Source organism: Dipodomys merriami, unplaced genomic scaffold (assembly GCF_024711535.1).
Source record: "Dipodomys merriami isolate MVZ:Mamm:240054 unplaced genomic scaffold, mDipMer1.0.p SCAF_25, whole genome shotgun sequence".
Taxonomy (NCBI): Eukaryota; Metazoa; Chordata; class Mammalia; order Rodentia; family Heteromyidae; genus Dipodomys; species Dipodomys merriami.
In genome coordinates this window covers 19,995,137-20,013,157 of record NW_027203937.1, presented here as the reverse complement: position 1 = coordinate 20,013,157, position 18,021 = coordinate 19,995,137, and the positions used below count along the sequence as shown (strand labels likewise).

At 44.8% G+C, this 18,021-nt stretch overlaps 1 protein-coding gene across 4 annotated transcripts; it reads right to left on the bottom strand.

Annotated features, from left to right (window-relative positions):
- Window positions 1–1,542: 1,542 nt before the first annotated feature.
- Window positions 1,543–18,021, bottom strand: LOC138836462 (tripartite motif-containing protein 6-like). Of its 4 annotated transcripts, none has more exons than XM_070035167.1 (8): window positions 17,956–18,021; window positions 11,357–11,878; window positions 10,481–10,576; window positions 9,352–9,582; window positions 7,209–7,231; window positions 5,838–5,938; window positions 5,335–5,361; window positions 1,543–4,904 (listed from the first exon to the last, which is right to left on the bottom strand). In XM_070035167.1, the coding sequence occupies exons 2-8, from the start codon at window positions 11,777–11,779 to the stop codon at window positions 4,345–4,347; spliced, it is 1,461 nt and encodes a 486-aa protein (XP_069891268.1). In that variant the 5' UTR covers window positions 11,780–11,878; window positions 17,956–18,021; the 3' UTR covers window positions 1,543–4,344. The 4 variants fall into 4 exon arrangements, with proteins under 4 accessions (XP_069891268.1, XP_069891267.1, XP_069891269.1 ...); XM_070035166.1 differs by having other exon boundaries at window positions 11,357–11,845; window positions 17,956–18,015; XM_070035168.1 differs by lacking the exon at window positions 17,956–18,021 and adding an exon at window positions 17,641–17,709 and having other exon boundaries at window positions 11,357–11,845.

Here is an 18,021-nt window from a genome sequence, read left to right as displayed (position 1 = left end):
TGTATGTGGTTCTGAAGAATTGAACCCAGGACTTCATGCATATGAGGCAAGCACGCTACCACTGAGCCACACTCCCAGCCCTCACTTAACTTTTTCACTCAAGGATGGTTGTCTACTACATGAGCCACAGCTTCAATATTTTTGGTGGTTAAGGGACCTTTCTATCCTGACTACCTTTGGACTACCTTTGGACTTTGGCCATCAGATCTGTCTCCCAAGTAGCCAGGATTATAGGCATGAGCTATTGGTGCCAGGCAAAACTGGAGTTACTTGAGACCTCACCTGAAGTGGAAGAACCTGGAACAGGAGATTCCCCATCAGAGTCCCTTTCCTTCTTGGGTATAGAACAATCCTATCACTTTCCTTCTTAAAGATCATGCTGTTCTATGAAAGCAAACTGATAGATTCATTTGTTCCCCCATGCTATATTCAAGAAAATCTGGTAGGAATAGGTCAGTGGTGGAATGCTTGCCTAACCCAAAACACCATGTGTTGGGTATCCATGCCATAAAAACAAATAACAGTCCTACCTCCTTAAGAAGTCACAATGTAAAAAAAATTCCAGCTTTGGAAAATATTTGTCAAGGCATAATTGGCCTTTCTTTCCATTACTGATCCATGCTTGGAGAACTAAGAGCAAAACCGTCAGGAGGACACGTTCAATTTTGTCTGAAGATTCACAACTATCCAATAAAAATTGGATAGTTGGGCATGTGCTTTGGCTACATATTAAGGTAAGTCCTGGGGCTTGAATTCAGGGTCCAGGCACTGTCCCTGAGCTTCTTTTGCTACCACTTGAGCCACAGCACCACTTCAGGCTTTTCCTGTTTCTATGGTACTGAGGAATTGAACCCAGGGCTTCATGCATGCATGCTAGGCAAGCACTCTACCTCTAAGCCACATTCCCAGCCCCAAGGTAGCTAATTATTACTTTCTCATTCTGGTTTCCTCTACTTAGTTCCATGATAGTAATTCTTATCCCTCAACAGGCAATATTAGTTGAGATGTATTTATTTAGTCCATTCATTCTCTGTGTGTAGTGGCCAAGTTTTTATCATTGAAGTTGAATGCTGGTGGGTCACACTAATAATCCTAACTACTCAGGAGGCTGAGATTTGAGGATTAGTTTGAAGACAGCTTGGGCAGGAAAGTCTGAGACTCTTATCTCCAATTAACTACCAAAAAGCCGGAAATGGTGCCAGTGACTCAAAGTAGCAGACCAGTATTAGTCTTGAGCACACAAGCTCAGGGATAATGCCTAGACACTAAGTTTAAGCCTGAGGACTAACACCAAAGACAGACAAGGCTGGGAATGTGGCTTAGTAGTGGAGTGCTTGCCTAGCATTCATGAAGCTCTGGGTTTGATGTCTCAGTATCACAGAAACAGAAAAAGGTGGAGGTGGTGCTGTGGTTCAAGTTGTACAAGTGGTAGAGTACTAGCCTTGAGCAAAAGCAGCTCAGGGACAGTGTTCAGGCCCTGAGTTCAAGCACCAAGAATGAAACAAACAAAAAACAAAAAGGAAGATGAAACAGGTGAAATCAGCAATAAATTTTATTTCACTCAATATATCCAGGGCATTATCATTGCCATATACAATGCAAAAGCTGTTAGTGAGGTATTCTATGGTTTTGTGGAAATCCAGTGTGAACTTTGTTCTTTTAGTGCACCTCCATTCAGTCACAAAACAGTAATCAACAGCTTCCATTTCCCCTCGCATCTACTCAACAGTTTGTTTTTAGAGTTGGCTCAGAAAGCACACAGCACCTCTCAACCAAAGTCACAGGGAACTCATTCACTGCTATTGACATTTGGGCAGAAAGGGAATGGGTGTCAACAGGCATGATGGGGCTTCTGTAATTTCAACTACTTAGGAAGTAGAGATTGGAAGGATGGAGCTTCAAGGACAAGCCAGTAGAGAAAAGTTGGCAAGCTGGCGCTGGTAACTTACATGTAATTCTAGTTACTCAGAAGGCTGAGATCTTAAGACCAAGTTGTGAAGCTAGCTGGTACTACAGTTCTGACTCTTCCAACTAACTACACCAAAAGGTTGGAAATGGACCTTGGCTCAATTAATAGAGTGACTCAGGTAGTATGATACCAGCCTTGAGTAAAAAAGACAAGCAAGAGTGCGAGGCCCTGAGTTCAAACCCTAGTTTTTCCATAAAAGGGAAAGAAAGAAAACTTAGTAAGATCAGGTGTTGTCCAATAAATTGGATGCAAGAGTTTCAGGTTTGTAATCTCAGCTAATCACAAGGCCATAAGTAAGCAGAAGGATCCTGGTCTCTAAAATGTTTAAGACTCTATTCAAAAAAATAATTAAAGAACAAAAAAAGGGTTCAGGATATGGTTCAAGCCCAGAGTTCAAACCCCAGTCCCAGTGACAAACAACAACAGGAAAAAAAAAAAAGGTGTGATAGGAGAGGGAAAGTAGTGGTAAGGTGATGTATGCCTGTAATCTCAGCTATTTGAAAGGTTGAAACAAGAGCATATGAAATTTGAGCTGGGAAGGTGGCTCAGTGGTAGAGTACTTGCCTTGCATGCATGAGGCCCTGGGTTCGATTCTGCAGCACCACATTAGCAGAAAAAGCCAGAAGCGGTGCAATGGCTCAAGTGCTAGCGCACTAGCCTTGAGCTGAGGGACAGCACCCAGGCCCAGAGTTCAGCCCCATGACCGACCAAAAAAAAAAAAAAAAAAAAAAAAAAGAAAAAAATTTGAGGCATGCCTGGACTAAATTCAAGGCCAGTGTGAAAAACTTAGTGAAGACCTGTATCAGGAGCTGGAAAACAATGGGTCAGGTATGCAATCCTTGGCACTCTGGATGCTGGGATCCAGGGCATCATGTCTAGAAGCGATGCCAGACAGAAAAGTCTGAAACTCTATCTCCAACTAACTAACTAGCCAAAAGCTAGGCTAGAGGTGTGGTATTATGCCATCCATAGCAAGCAAGACTAAGTCCTAGCACCTGAATTCAAGCTCTAGAACCAGCACAAAGAAGAAAGGGCTGGTTGGGGTTGTAGCTCAGTGGTACGAGTATTTGCCTGGGATTCACAAGACAAGTCCTGGGTTTAAGCCTCAGTAGCACAAGAAGAAAAAAGTAGGATGGAAAGAGATGTGGAAAATGTGATTTTTTCCCATCCATTTCTTTTTATTCTAAGAGAAAATTGATTATTTTCTTTCTTCTTCATTGTTGAGGACTACTCTGAAATGTGTGGGATGAAAGCAGGAGACTGGTAGAGCTTGTAGTGAAGACTGAAGATACCCTCCTTCCAGATGAATTTAATGCCATGAGAACATTTTCTTTTTGGTCAGTTGCAGGGCTTGAACTTTGGACCTGGGTGCTATCCCCTGAGCTCTTCAGCTCAAGGCAAGTGTGCTACCACTTGAGCCACACTGCCACTTCTGGTTTTCTAGTGGTTTATTGGAGATAAGAATCTCACAGACTTTCCTGCCTAGGCTGGCTTTGAACCTCAATCCTCAGATCTCAGCCTCATGAGTAGGTAGGATTACAGGTATGAGCTACCAGTGCCTGAGTGAGAGAACCACACTTTTTTGTGTTTTCAGCACTCAATCCTACATATATTACTCAGTACTTTCTTTGTTCATTGTTACATGTTTACATTGTAAAGCCTGACAACACAACCCTATGAAGTTATAGGCCAATTGTGTTTGTAAATATTAACCTATTTGTGGTAGATTTAACAATTCAAAGAACTCCATATGGTGGGCCCTGATAACAATAAAACTGGAACATGACTACCTCAATACAGAAAGACAATATTACAATTTTTTACCTAGTACCCAAAATTAAAAAAAAAAATAACCAGAAGAAAATTTCTTCCTTTTAACCCTGTGCATCATGAAAAATTTCCATCCAACATCTGAACTCTTCAGAAACGAAGAGCTGAGATACAGCTTGAGCTCTGTGGAGGATATTCGCTACAACCCCTGAGTTGAGTTTGTGTTCCAAAGGAAAGGAATGAGAGAATAGAGAAAACAAAACTTCAGAGACAGCTGGACATTGGTGCTTCACACTTAGCATCCTAACTCTTCAGGAGGCTGAGATCTGAGGATCCTGGTTTGAACCCAGCCCAAACAGGAAAGTCTGAGAGATGCTTATGTCTAATTAACCACCAAAATGCTGAAAGAAGAGCTGTGGTCCAAATGGTAGAGTGCCAGCCTTTACCAAAAAAAGCTAAGGGACAGCACTGAGGCCCTGAGCTGAAGACCCGTACTGGTAACAAAACAATCAAAATAAATAAAAAGCCCTGAGAGAGAAGAGTCAGGAGCCAATCAGCCTTGTGGAGACAGGAATCCATCAGCTGAGGGGTGGGGGCAGGGGTGTTCAGGAGCTGGGGCGACGCAGGGTCATTGGGACTCCACAGTTGCAAGGATTAAAATATGGACAGAGCGCAGTAGGAAAGTAGTATTTCGAGAAGGTGTAGATGGGTAAGCCGTGGTTGGTGACATTATAAAAGGAGACAGTGCCAGCCTCATAGTCTAAGAAAACCCCAATGCGGCGAGGGGGCACTGTCATGGAGAGGAGCAGGGAGGCAGAAGAGTCCTCGTAGGCTCTGTATTCGTGTTTATGCTGCAAACCAATCACCCAGTACCCGCTCTGTGGCTGATACCTGGAGCAATTGTTCAGCTTGTGTGCATACGGGCTGAAGGTCGGTTGCCCTGAATTACTGCACACGCCCAGGATCCAGGCCGACTTCTTGTACACATCGACCTCCCAATAGTATTTTCCCGAGGAGAAGAGCTGGGAGCCCAGGACACTGCAGTCGTGATGTTCTTCCAGACAGGAAGGCTCTGACAGCTTCGCTCCCACAAACCTCACTTGCCGCCGATTTTTAGATAGGACGAGATTTAAATTAGCTGTGTGTGGGTTGAGAGTCACATCCACTAGAGGAAAAGAAACAACAACCATCCAATGAGGTAAGAATGGGAAGTTGGATGGGTCAGATTTGGACATGTTAGGTTTGTTTTTTGTTTTAGTTTTTTCCAGTCCTGGGGCTCTAACTCTGGGCCTGGGCACTGTCCCTTAGCTCTTTAGCCTGAGACTAATGTTCTACTTCTTGAGCCACAACACCACTTCCGGTTTTCTGGTGATTAGTTGGAGATAAGAATTTCATGGTCTTTCCTGCCCGAGCTGCCTTTGAACCACAATCCTCAGATCTCAGCCTCCTGAGTAGCTAGGATTACAGGCCTGAGCCACTAGTGCCTGGCAGATACAGATACTTTAGATCTGAAGGAATGTATGGGTTTGGGGGGTAGGAGCATGCAGAAAGAGGGCATCAGCCATGTTAGCTCAGAGACCATGGTCTCTACTCACCCCAGTAGCTCTGGACATCTGTCAGCTCTGTAACAGGAAAAAGAGTGACACAGGTTAAATGAAACCAGTGGTCTCAGGCTGTGTTCTCTCTGCCCTCACTAGACAAAGGAAAATGGCAAGTAATTCTAGGAAGACAGGACTCAGTCATTTTATCTCCTCTCTTTTTTTTTGCCAGTCCTGAGTCTTGGACTCAGGGCCTGGGCACTGTCCCTGAGCTTTTGCTCAAAGCTCGCACTCTATAACTTGAGGGACAGCACCACTTCTGGCCTTTTCTGTGTATGTGGTACTGAGGAATCGAACCCAGGGCTTTATGCATGCTAGGCAAGCACTCTACCACTAAGCCACCTTCCCAGTCCCTCTGTCGCCTCTTAAGCAAGAACTGACACTTCTTTACCTCCCTCCCTCCTCAGCACTCTTGTCTTATACACAAAATACCAAACCTTCCCTATGTGTTCCTCACCATGTCAGCAATTCTACACCCAAACTCTTTCCCCAAATCTTACCTCTAAATACTCGTAGCATCCGTTTCAGATCTGGGGCTCGGAACTTACTTCTCAGCTTGGTGGGGAGAGCCAGAGGCTCCCTCAAGGTCCAGAACTCATTCCTAGAAATGACAAATCCTATGCTAACCCTGCAACATCTGTTTCCCTCACCATGCAGGTCTATCAGTGAACATCAATACTCCCTTCTGAGAAAGGCTCAGATTCTTCTACAAAGGGCCCTGGCACTGGACCAATAAGATTTGGACTAGAAATCAGCGTCTCACCATCTATGTAACTTTCAGTAAGATTTAACCTCTTGTTTGGTTATGTGTGCCAGTACTGGGACTTGGCTTCCTCTCTCAATGCAGACACTCAACTAATTCCACACCTCCATGTCTGGATTTTTTCTGGTTAACTGGAGAGAAGAGTCTCTTAAATTTATCTGTCTGGGTTGGCTTTAAACTCAGATCTCAGACTCCTGAGTAGCTAGAATTACAGGCATGAGCCACTGGTATCTGGCAAGATTTAACCTCTTAAGCCCTCTGGTTTAAATGAAACCTCTAGTTTCTTTCCTTGTTTTACTGTTGTTAGTTTTATAAAACAATAATTTTCCTTTCTCTATGTCCTAGAGAGAGAAAAAAATTAAGAAGAGTAATGGCTGGGAAATCATTTGCTGTCTTTACAAAAGATGTAAGATATGAGCCGAGCGCCAGTGGCTCACACCTATAATCCTAGCCACTCAGGAGGCTGAGATCTGAGGATCGAGGTACAAAGCCAAAGCCAGCCTGGGCAGGAAAGTCTGTGAGATTCTTATCTCCAATAAACCACCAGAAAATCAGAAGTGGTGCTCAAGTGGTAGAGCGTTAGTCTTGAGCTCAAGAGCTGAGAGACAGCACTCAGGCCCAGAGTTCAAGCCCCATGACTGACAAAAAAAAAAAAAGATGTAAGATACTTAAATGTCACTGCCATACAGAGGGTCCAGGAGGAGGCGCTGCAGATGTTCAGCCTGATGGGAAAATGCTTGGGCTGATAGGAATGAACTGTTGGGGCTTACACAGACTCAAAGAAAGGCAGAAGGCTTTAGGTCCTACATCAATCAGAAGAGGGCCTCTATTGGTACCTTACAAGTCACTGTCTCTGGACATCTTCTACCAGTTGGAGAACAGACAGCCCGGCTGAGGAACCAACAGGTCCTGTACTTCCCTGTCCTTCTTTTGTGTCTTCATATCCAAATTCTCCTACTGTGAAGGCCAGCCCATTTCTTTTACCTTGGGATCCCCAGATTCTCCTGTCATGAACAATGCCTTACTGTCTCACTGACTACAGGGTAATTCTATGGACAGAGAATTTTTTGTCCACCTTAAGAATTCCCTCATGTTTTCGTATACATACCTTTTCGTGACATCACTCACATCCTAGAAAGTAAAACGACAGATTAGATAAAGCAGTAATAGGTCATGTCATTCTCCCATGTCTACAGTCTCAGGGTATGAATAGGAATACCTAGTGAGGCTACCAAATAGATGTAGAACTCAGGGCAAGTATGCACAGTCATGCATGCCTGAAACTCTAGCTCTCTGGAGGCTGAGGTTGGAGGGTTTTAGAACAAGAGTGCCTATAGACAGATTCTGTCTTCAAACCAACCAACCAATGAAGAAAACAACAACAAAAATGGAATCAATAACATAAACCCTCAGGGCACAGCAACCCTAACAACCCACAGGAAGATATCAAAAAAATAAAACAATTTTACAACTGTGTGCATGTGGAGGTGTGATGTTATGTACACATTGTGTGTGTTACCTGCCATGCACTGTGTGTGACCCTGGGGAATGATGGTCAAGTCATCATTTTTGCCCTCAAGAAGCTTACAATCTAGCCGGGTTACTGAAGATACAAGTTCAAAGGCTGGAAATATGTTTGGCTCTCAAAACTCAACTATTGTAATGATCTATCCATTTTAGCTGACTTCAAAAAGCACATGTGGATGATCCCCAGATCTGTTCCCCCATGATGCACTGGACTATTAATAGACAGTCCAGCAAATGGACACAAGTGCTTCAAACTAATATTTAAGAGAAAATGTACCAGATATACAATGCTTATCTGCTACTCACTTTTTATTATTCAACTGCCTATCTTATTTCAGTAAAACTGACCATTGCTTTCTATTTGGCTCCCTAATTTCTGCTCTATACATCTCAAGGATCTGAAGACAAGGCCAATTGTTTGAGGCATATAACACAGGAATAACTATTTTCTCTATATTGGGACTACTTTGCATTGTGGTTCACACAATTCAAACTGGCTTGAACATAGAAAGCAGAAGCATTGGTTTGTCAGTACATCAAACAATGTCTTGGCTAGCAAATTTAGCAACACCATAACAAAGAAGGAAGAATGTTCATGAGGAGAGAATTCTAGAAAACTGTCTATTAGGTAACACTCAATTTTAAAGGTCTATTGGATAGTTATGCTAATGGGCCCAAGATCACCTGTATTAGCACCATAGATTGGTGATTCCATTATAATTAAAGAAAGGAGTTTGTAAAACAGCTAGAATGAAGGAATGAAAGAAAAAGTATTAGAGTAACCTAACACCAAAAATGAGTACAAAAGACAAAGAAGTGAATAAGGAAAAGCCCTAATAGGTTGAAAGTGACCAGCTATGTTAATATCAACTCCAAGAATACAGAGATACTCATTCCACTAGTAAAAGAAGAGCAAGAAAGGAAGGTACAGTCTGAAGGGTCCAAAAGTCAAAGGTATATACCATGCCCTAATTTCAGAGCTGTACTGTTCATTTTATGTAGAAAACAAAAGTTCAAACTGCAACCTCAATTCAAGTATCCGTTTCCATTCGAGTTCCTCCATCAAATCTCTCTCAACTTCATACCTTGCATCCTTGCTCCAAACTCTATCCTCCGAAGATACATTCGAATAGTTATGCAACATGCATAAGAGATAAGAGAGGAGAAAGCCAAGAAAGGCCAGTAACTACTCAATCTCTAACTTGAGTTTTGGCACTTGTTTCCCGGTTATTAAACTGTGCAAAAGCACCTGACAATATGTCCAGAACAGCTAGGGAGACAAAAGGTGCTTATTGCTCAGTGGTTCTTGGCTGAGGTAGGGTTAGAGATGCTCTTCCTGGGGACACCTGATGTCTTGAAGGGTTTGGAGTTGTCATACTTGCTGAGATACAGTAGGCAGAGGCCAGGAATGCTGCTACATACCCTGGAGAAGAATCTCTCACAGCAAAGAATTATCTAGACCAAAAAGTTAATAGTGTGGAGACTAGGAAAGCCTCCTGTGAGCATCATGAGATATAGGATCTTCTTCAGAGTAATCAAATCAATTCTTTGACCACTCCTTTATAGAAAGTAACAGAAATGGGGCCTTTCCTTAGCATTTATACTCTAAATCTTATGCTTTGTTTATGATCTCTTCTCAGTTCAATAGGCAAAAGACACTACAAAGGATTTCTTTTTTCCTACTTGTCCGACTCCCAGATTCCAGGCTTCTCCACAAGTCTCACCTGTAGCAGATCTACTGTGGATCCCTGGCATCGCTGCTCCAGGTCCGAGATGAGCTCCCTCAGGGACTGGTTCTGGTGGATCAGCTCACCCTCTGCTTTCTCCATAATGCCCAACCCTTTCCTCTCTTCCTCCTCCAGCTTCTTCAGTTCCTGTTGCTCCTCTTTGTCCAGAATGTTCCGCAGCTTATTAAATTCTTTCTGGATTCTATGTCTCTCAGGCTCCATCTGACTCTGTAGTATCAGGGAAGAAAAAGAGGCTGCTGTCTGTTGGGTTAAGGGGTCCTCTCTGGGGGTCTGAGAGGTCAGCCTCACTGGGAGAGTGGCCAGTATCTTCAGGAGAGGCTAGTGGGAACAGATTCCTACTCATTTACCCTGGCCATTAACCACAGGCTGCCTTTATCAAAGCCATATAAATATGGACCGTGATTCCTTCCTTCCTAGATGAGCTTTGGATTCCAGTAAGTCTCTGTAATCTCTCAGACTTCTGTATTAGCCTCTCCTTCCTCTCTGACTACTTAGATAGGATGTATTAGAGCCGGGCGCTGGTGGCTCACGCCTGTAATCCTAGCTACTCAGGAGGCTGAGATCTGAGGATCGCGGTTCAAAGCCAGCCCGGGCAGGAGAGACCGTGAGACTCCTATCTCCAATAAAAAAACACCAGAAAACTGGAAGTGGCGCTGTAGCTCAAGTGGTAGAGTGCTCGCCTTGAGCTGAAGAGCTGAGGGACAGCGCCCAGGCCCAGAGTTCAAGCCCCATGACCGACAAAAAAAAAAAAAAAAAAAAAGGCTGCATTAGAGCTCAAGATCAAGCTGTCATTTCCAGGAGACCAGAGACTGAAACTGCAAAATGAGCTCCAGTATTGTAAAGTAGAGGCTACCTCTATCCACAATGTCTTTCTTATGTGCTTGTTTCCAAAGCCTGGCTTTGCTTTTAATGTTCACCATTTACCCAATCCTATGCCCCTTGCACAAGGCAATTGATACTCTGGTTCGAAAAGAATGTGATGAAGAAGCAGGCCAAAGAAAATTCTTATAGTTATAGATCAGGACTTCTTTGTCCTGGGCTCCCATGAGCTGCCCTAAACCTGTCCCAGGACATCCTGGACACCCTTCGGAGGAATCCTTCTTGCCTTCCAAGATGTTCTATTCTCTCTTATCACAGCTATTAGCCTCTCAGCTTCTTGCTGCTCTTTTCTCAGCTTCTTCAGAGACTCCTGGAACATTTCCTGGAAGAAACACAGCAGGATAAGCAGGATCAAACTTTAAATTGCCTCAGGCCTAGATTGGAATGACCTAAACAGAGTCTGACTTCAGGAAAAGACTGTCCTGTGTCTTGAAAAATTATTAAGGCCAAACAACCCTTTACACATACAAGACATAAACCAACAAGAACAGGCAACAAGAACAGTTCTCTTTCTCCTGGACCACAAAGCACTTCATTCTTTTTACCCTCAGTGCCACTATGTCTCCCATACCCAACTCAACAGCCTCTCCCTTCCATCTGCAGAAAATTCCACTCAATCCTGTGCATTAAATAAAGAGATAATGTTTCTATTCTTGACTGGGGAAATTTTCTAGGTACATCCTAGGTAAATGGAAGGAGTACAAGATATAAGTACCATGGAAAATTTAAAAAATCCTCTACCACAGCTGGGTACTGGTGGCTCATACCTGTAATCCTAGTTATTCAGTAGCTGAGATCTGAGGATCATGGTTTTAAGCCAGCCTGGGCAGAAAATGCCATGAGACTCCAATTTCAATTAACCACCGAAAAGCTAGACTATTAAAGGTAGACTTTTTTTTAGCTCAAGCGGTAGAGCTCTAGCCTTGAGCCAAAAAGCTGAAGGACAGTGCTCAGGCCCTAGGTTCAAGTCCCAGTATCAGCATGCACACACACGCGTGCGCATGCACACACACACACACACATACACACATGGGCACAGATACAAAATCTCCTACCAAGGTGCATTGTTTCCCGCTGTCCTCCTTTCATCCTGGGTCCCCACCTGGTACTCCTGGGCAACCTCCTCCATGAGGAATGTGTGGTGACCACGGTGCTCCTGAGATCGCTCACAAAGCCAGCAAATCAACTCCCCGTCCTCCTTACAGAAGAGCTGGAGTTTCTCACCATGCTGTGCACAAAGAATGACCTTTGACTGCTTCCCTGGGCCCAACACTACCTCCCTGAGCCTCTTTACTATGTTGGCCAGATGCCGATTAGGCCGGAGGCTCCCAGGCTGGTAGCTGGCCTTGCACACAGGACAGCTGCTCTTCTCTTCTGGGTGGCGCACTGATTCTTCACTGTTCCTTGTGATGCAGGCTTTGCAGAAGCTGTGGCCACAGTCGATGCTCAGGGGTTCTGTGAGTAGTTCCAGGCAGATGGGGCAGGTTACCTCCTCTTGGATGTCCACCAGAACTGCTGAACTCATTGCAGCTACTTTCCTGGCTCAGGCCTGCCCAGCTTGAATTCTAAGATAGCTCTTGCTTATAGAATTCTAGATAGAAGAGCAAACAAAACCAGGCTCAGTCTAAGAAAGGAGAGAAAATAAAGGAATTCATATTACACCTTCTTTACCACAATCATATGAGGTATCATATTAGTAGAGATACATATGTTAAAGCCAGGTAATGACTCAAGCCTATAACCCCCAGCTACTCAGGAGGCTGATATCAGAGGATCATGGTTCAAAGTCAGCATGGATAGTAAAGTCCATGAAACTCCTGTTTCAATGAAAATCCAGAAGTGGAGCTGTGGCTCAAGTTGTATAGTGAGAGCCTTAAACCAAATAGCTAATGGGCTGGGTGCTGGTAGCTCACGCCTGTAATCCTAGCTACTCAGGAGCCTGAGATCTGAGGATCTCGGTTCAAAGCCAGCCCGGGCAGGAAAGTCATGAGACTCTTATCTCCAATAAACCACTAGAAAACCGGAAGTGGTGCTGTGGCTCAAGTGGTAGAGCGCTCACCATGAGTTGAAGAGCGCAGGGACAGTGCCCAGGCCCAGAGTTCAAGCCCCGCACCGACAAAAATAAATAAATAAATAAATAAATAAATAAATAAATAAATAAATAAATGTTAACAAATAGGGCCCAGGCCCTAAATTCAAGCCTCAGCACTGGCATAAAAAAAGCAAAAATGAAAACTACATTAACGACATTAAAGCACATTCCTTTATCGAAAAGACTTCGCTGTCTAGACTCTCTAAAATGTAGCTCCTCCAGGACTACTCCCTGCATACTCATCCATTTTTGTTTTTTCTTCTTATCCCTATCTTTTAAAAATACTGTACCCGGGTGTATGTCTGTGTGTGTGTGTGTGCGTGTGTATGTGTGTGTGTATGTGTGGATACTGGAGCTTGAACTCAGTCTTACACTCTTATTTGGCTTCTTTGCTCAGGGTGGGTGGCACTCTAGCGCTTGAGCCACAGTTCTACTTCCAGCTTTTTGCTGGTTAACTGGCAATAAGAATCTAAAACAGAGTGACTTTAAATGAATCTCAGCCTCCTGAGTCACAACTGGTTATGAAAATCTTAGTTGGGAAAATATTTCCTCCACTTCCCATTTCTATTTCTTGGGGCTTTCTTGGGAAGGTGAGGAATGAAAGGACTCAAGGTGGAACAGAAGGTGGCTGCTTCTTCATAATCAATGACATCTTTGATCCTAGAGCCAAAGATGGAGGAGTTATGGCAAATAGGTGAAAAAGCTCAGGAGAGCTCAGGAGAAAGGGGCACCACTGACCTGTGCACCAGGCACACAACCGTGAACCAAAAACTTATCTCTGTTCTTCTGGAACATAACATTTCATTGGGGAAGAGTCAGAGACAATTAAAACTATGTTGGCCATGAGCTAGTAGCTCACATCTGTCATCCTAGCTACTCGGGAGGCTGAGATCTGAGGATCACTGAAGCCAGCCTAGGAAGGAAAGTCCATGAGACTCATTTCCGATTAACCACTAAAAAGCTGGAAGTGGAGCTGTGGGCTCAAAATGGTAGGGTACTAGCTGTAAGCACAAAAGTTCAGGGACAGTGCTCAGGCACTGAGTTCAAGCCCTAGGACCAGTACAGAAACAAGCAAACAAACCTGTCTTTCTTCTAATTTTTTTAAAGAAAGTTCTCAAGTGTTCAATTGTATTAACATGGTTTGAGATCATACTGAGAATATTCTTTTGACTTTGTATCATTTTCACTGGACACCATTTGTTCTGCTTATGTAGATGGATAGATGGAGTTGGGTTTGAAGATGCACTGGCCCTAGTTCCAAGCATGACCTTGTCTGGACAGGCCCCAGGATGGCTGGAAGCTGAATTCTATATATGGATACAAAATGGCCAGTGCAGGCATAAGATTATAGGGACCTTCTCCCCCAGCTTGCAACGCTGACAGGTTAACTGCTTTCAGACCCAAACCACCAGAAGCTGAGATCTGAGGATTAAGGCTCAAAGCCCACCTAGATAGAAAAGTCTCTCCAATCTCCAATTATCCACAGAAAAGTCAGAAGTGGAGCTGCAGGTCACAAAAAGCTCAGGGAGAGCACCCAAGTAAGCCCTAGCACCAGCACACGCGCGCGCGCACACACACACACACACACACACACACACACACACACACACACACACACACACACACACACACACACACACACACACACACACACACACACAGTAACACTCATATCACAATAAACAGCTTGCAAAAGTGTCCCGGAGTAGGATGGAAAGGTTACAGTATATAAGCAGAGCTGAGCAGGACTACAGAGGTGAAGCTGCTAATTTAGTGAGGGAGAAATCAGAGACTAAGTGCTGCCACCTAGTGTTTTGTGGGTGTGCATTCTGCTTTGCTTAGCAACCATAATGTTCCTATTAAATATGTATTGAAAACCTTTAGAAACTGGGCAAAAATGTAATTATTTTGGATGTAATAGCCTGATAATTCCTTATATCAACACTATGAGTATGTCCTAGTCCCCATTTCAGAGTTGTGTACGCTGAGGTTAAGCATCCAGTCTGAGTGGTTGATTAGCTGTTTTAATGTAAACATTGAAGCTGCAGAGCTGGAGGCTTTTGCTACTCCTTTGTATCCTTCTTCATCTCAAAAGATGTAGAATAAAACTGTCGACAAACTAAACATTTAACCAAAGTAAACACAGCATCTACCGGATGTAATGAGTAAGTAAAATAGAAACATGAGCTGGTAGCTGATGCCTGTAACCCTAGCTCCTCAGGAGGTTGAGATCTGAGGATCACAGTTTGAAGCCAGCCTGGGCAGGAAAATCTAATCTGTGAAACTCTTATCTCCAATAAACTACTCAGAAAAAGCAGGAAGTGGTGCTGTGGCCCTAGTGGTAGAATGCTAGTGGTTGAGCACACAGAGACAGGGACAGTGCCCAGGCCCTGAGTTCAAGCCCCAAAGACTGACCGAGGGAGAAAGAGAGAGAGAGAGAGACAGACAGACAGACAGACAGACAGACAGACAGAGAAAGAGGACACAACATATATGAGAACACATATAGAGCCATATGCATATATACATTATCAAACTGACTAAAGTGTGGCATGCGCAGGGGTAGATTCCCATGGTGTAACTCTTCTAAATAATCAACTGACAGTTTAGAACAAAATGATTGCCAGGAAGCTGAAACTTGCTTTATGTAAAAGGATTGGGCTTAAGGTGGATTAACAGAGAGTGAAATGGTGGCAAATACAGTCTCTAGTCTATGTACATACGTGAAAATAGAACTAGGTAACTTGGTGGGGGGATTTCAATAGATGGGGGGAGAAGGGAGGGTTGACATAGATCAAGACACCTTGTAGGCCAGGCACTAGTAGCTTCTGCTTGTAATGCTACCTACTCAGGAGGGTGAGCTCAGAAAAGCACTGTTTAAAGAACAACTAAAAAAAGTCTGTGAGACTCTTCTCTCCAATTATCCATTAAAAAGCTGGTTCAAGAGGTAGAGTGCTAGACTTGAGCAAAAAAGCCAAATGAGAGTATGAGGCCCTAAATTCTGGCACAGAAGAAGGAAGAGGAGCAGAAGGGGGAGGAGGAGGGGGCGGAGGAGGAGGAGGAGGAGGAGGAAGAGGAGGAGGAGGAGGAGGATGCATTGTATTCATTAACATGTTGAATTGAAATCCTTTTGCACACTATTTAAGTAAAAATTTTTTAAAGAAATTAGTGATTAGCATTGTTATAATCTCAAATGATAAATGACTGTTGAGCATTATGTTTGGACTTGACGTTGGCATTGGAGAATAAAATATGAAACAGAATGCCAACTTATAAAATTGCTTATGTTAAAAAATAATAGTGAACTCAGGAGGCTGAGATCTGAGGATCATGGTTCAAAGCCAGCCAGGCAGGAAAGTCTGTGAGACTCTCATCTCCGATAAACCACTAAAAAACCCAGAAATGGCGCTGTGGCTCAAGTGATAGAGCACTAGCCTTGATCTGATGAACTCAGGGACAGAGCCCTGGCCTAGAGTTCAAGCCCCATGACCAACCAAAAAAAAAAAAAGGTAATGCATCATAGTGAAGGTTCACTCCATCTCCCCCCCCCAGCCCCCACACACTTTCATTGTAGGCAAAACTGTATTCCAAATACACAAGTACAGGAACAATTAAGGATGAAATTCTGCCTTATACATGTGATGTAGTAACAGTCCCAAAGCGGAAAGGATCCGTGAAAACTCTACCAGTAAACGGACAAATTGTGGTGTACCACTAAAATGGCATATTACTGTTAAAAGACAAAATTACAACTAAATTTTGCAAATAAAGTATAAGTGTGTTGGCAAATGTAGTAGATATTTGCAGCTATTAGCATGTGAAAGTGTGGCTGGTCATGAGAATTCAAGTGTGATATACACATCTAATTTTAATGGTTTAGTAAGAAAAAATAATTCAAAGTACCTCATCAATACTTTTAATGATTATATTTTGCCTGTAATATATAATTATAGTCTTATTATGTGTAAGCAACTGGACAGAGGAGTTACTATGCAACAATTCATTTATGAACACAATACGTTTTGATTAATGCCAGTACTGGGGCTTGAACTCAAGGCCTCTTGCTCTAACTCAGGGTTGGCATGTTACCACTTAAACCACGTTTCCGGTTTCAGCTCTTTGCTAATTAATTCAAGATAAGTCTGAATACATCTGGCTGGCCTAACTGAAACAAGATTCTCAAACTTCAGCCTCCGGAGTAGCCAGTATGCTAGGATTACCGGTGCTAGCCACGGGTGGTGGGAGGAAGGGGGAGGGTGTGCTTTTTATTTTCTAATGAAGCTGCTGGAAAATTCAAAATGATGCCTAGGGACCTATTTTTTTTTTTCAGTGGACATTTCTATTCCCCCTCCCATCAATTATGCTACTTTAGATAGTCAAGAAGTTAGTACTAGGGATTGAACTCAAGGCCTCACGTGGTCTACAGCTTCAGGCAAGCCCAGGTTTTTGTTTTGCTCGGTGTTTGTTCCGGAGGTGTCCGGAACTTTGCCAGGGCTGGCCTAGAACCCTGCATCCTCAAGACTCCGCCTCCGCTTCCGGAGTGGCTGGGACCATGGACTGGCGCCTAGCAAGCCAGGCTTAGTCTTCAGCACCCATGGCTTTCCTGAAAGATTTTTGGTCTCAAAAAGAAAAGCCCCTAAACCGGGAGCGATGGGGGCAGCCCTAGTGATCCTAGCATTCTGAAGGACAAAGCCAAGGTCATGACTTCCAGGGCAGCCTGGACTCGATTAGAGGCCAGACTTACACCGAATACATACAACAATTAAATCATCCCCAACCTCACGGAACTCGTAAAGACAGGAAGGGAACAGGTGGTAGAACGACCGCTGACAAGGCCTGGGGGTTCAAATCCAGTTCTCCCCTACCCCCCCTTCACTGTCACCAAGTCACCCTCTTCCCGGGAGTGACACATGGCAGTCACAGAGCAGTGGACACCTCCAAGAGAAGATCAGACGCGAGCAGCAACCTGGTGTCAAAGTTCATTCGTGCCAAATAAAAAGTACCAGAAGAGAGGGCCGGACGCTGGTCTCCAATCCAGAACGCCTCGGTGCCTGGCTCTGCCTTCCACCGAAAGGCGTGCCTTCCAGGGCCCCCGCGCGCCCCGGCCTCCGCGCGCCCCGGCCCCCGCGCGCCCCGGCCCCCGCGCGTCCCGGCCCCGCGCGCCCCGGCCCCGCGCGCCCAGGCCCGGCTGGAGGGCGTGGCTCCCCGCCGGCCTCCTGCGGTGCAGGCCGCACGCGCTCACTTCCTGCGGCCGCCGCGCTGGGGCGGGGGGGGGGGGGGGAGCGAATGCCGACCTCTGCATCCCTCGGGTACGGCACCCCAAGTGTGCTGGAAACTTTCCCAAACTGCCACCTTCGGACACCCTCTAACTCGCAGCGCCGAGCTGCAAACTCTCACGACCCGTCGCGGCGCACACACGGCGAATTCCTCGCTGCAAAGGTGTCTCCTCCAGGATCCCTTCCCCAAACTTGAGGTGGCTCCAGAACGGCAGAGGAGGCCCGTCCTCCTCCTCACCCGGGAGCCCCGGCACCACCCCGGCAAGGCGGATCAAGCGCTCACTGCCAGCGGGACACTGGCAGCTGCCCCCCAAAATGGATGTGGTCACTAACCTGGAATCGGTGGGGCCTGGGACAGAGCAGGGGAGCATTTGCAGCCTGACAACCGCCGCCACTTCT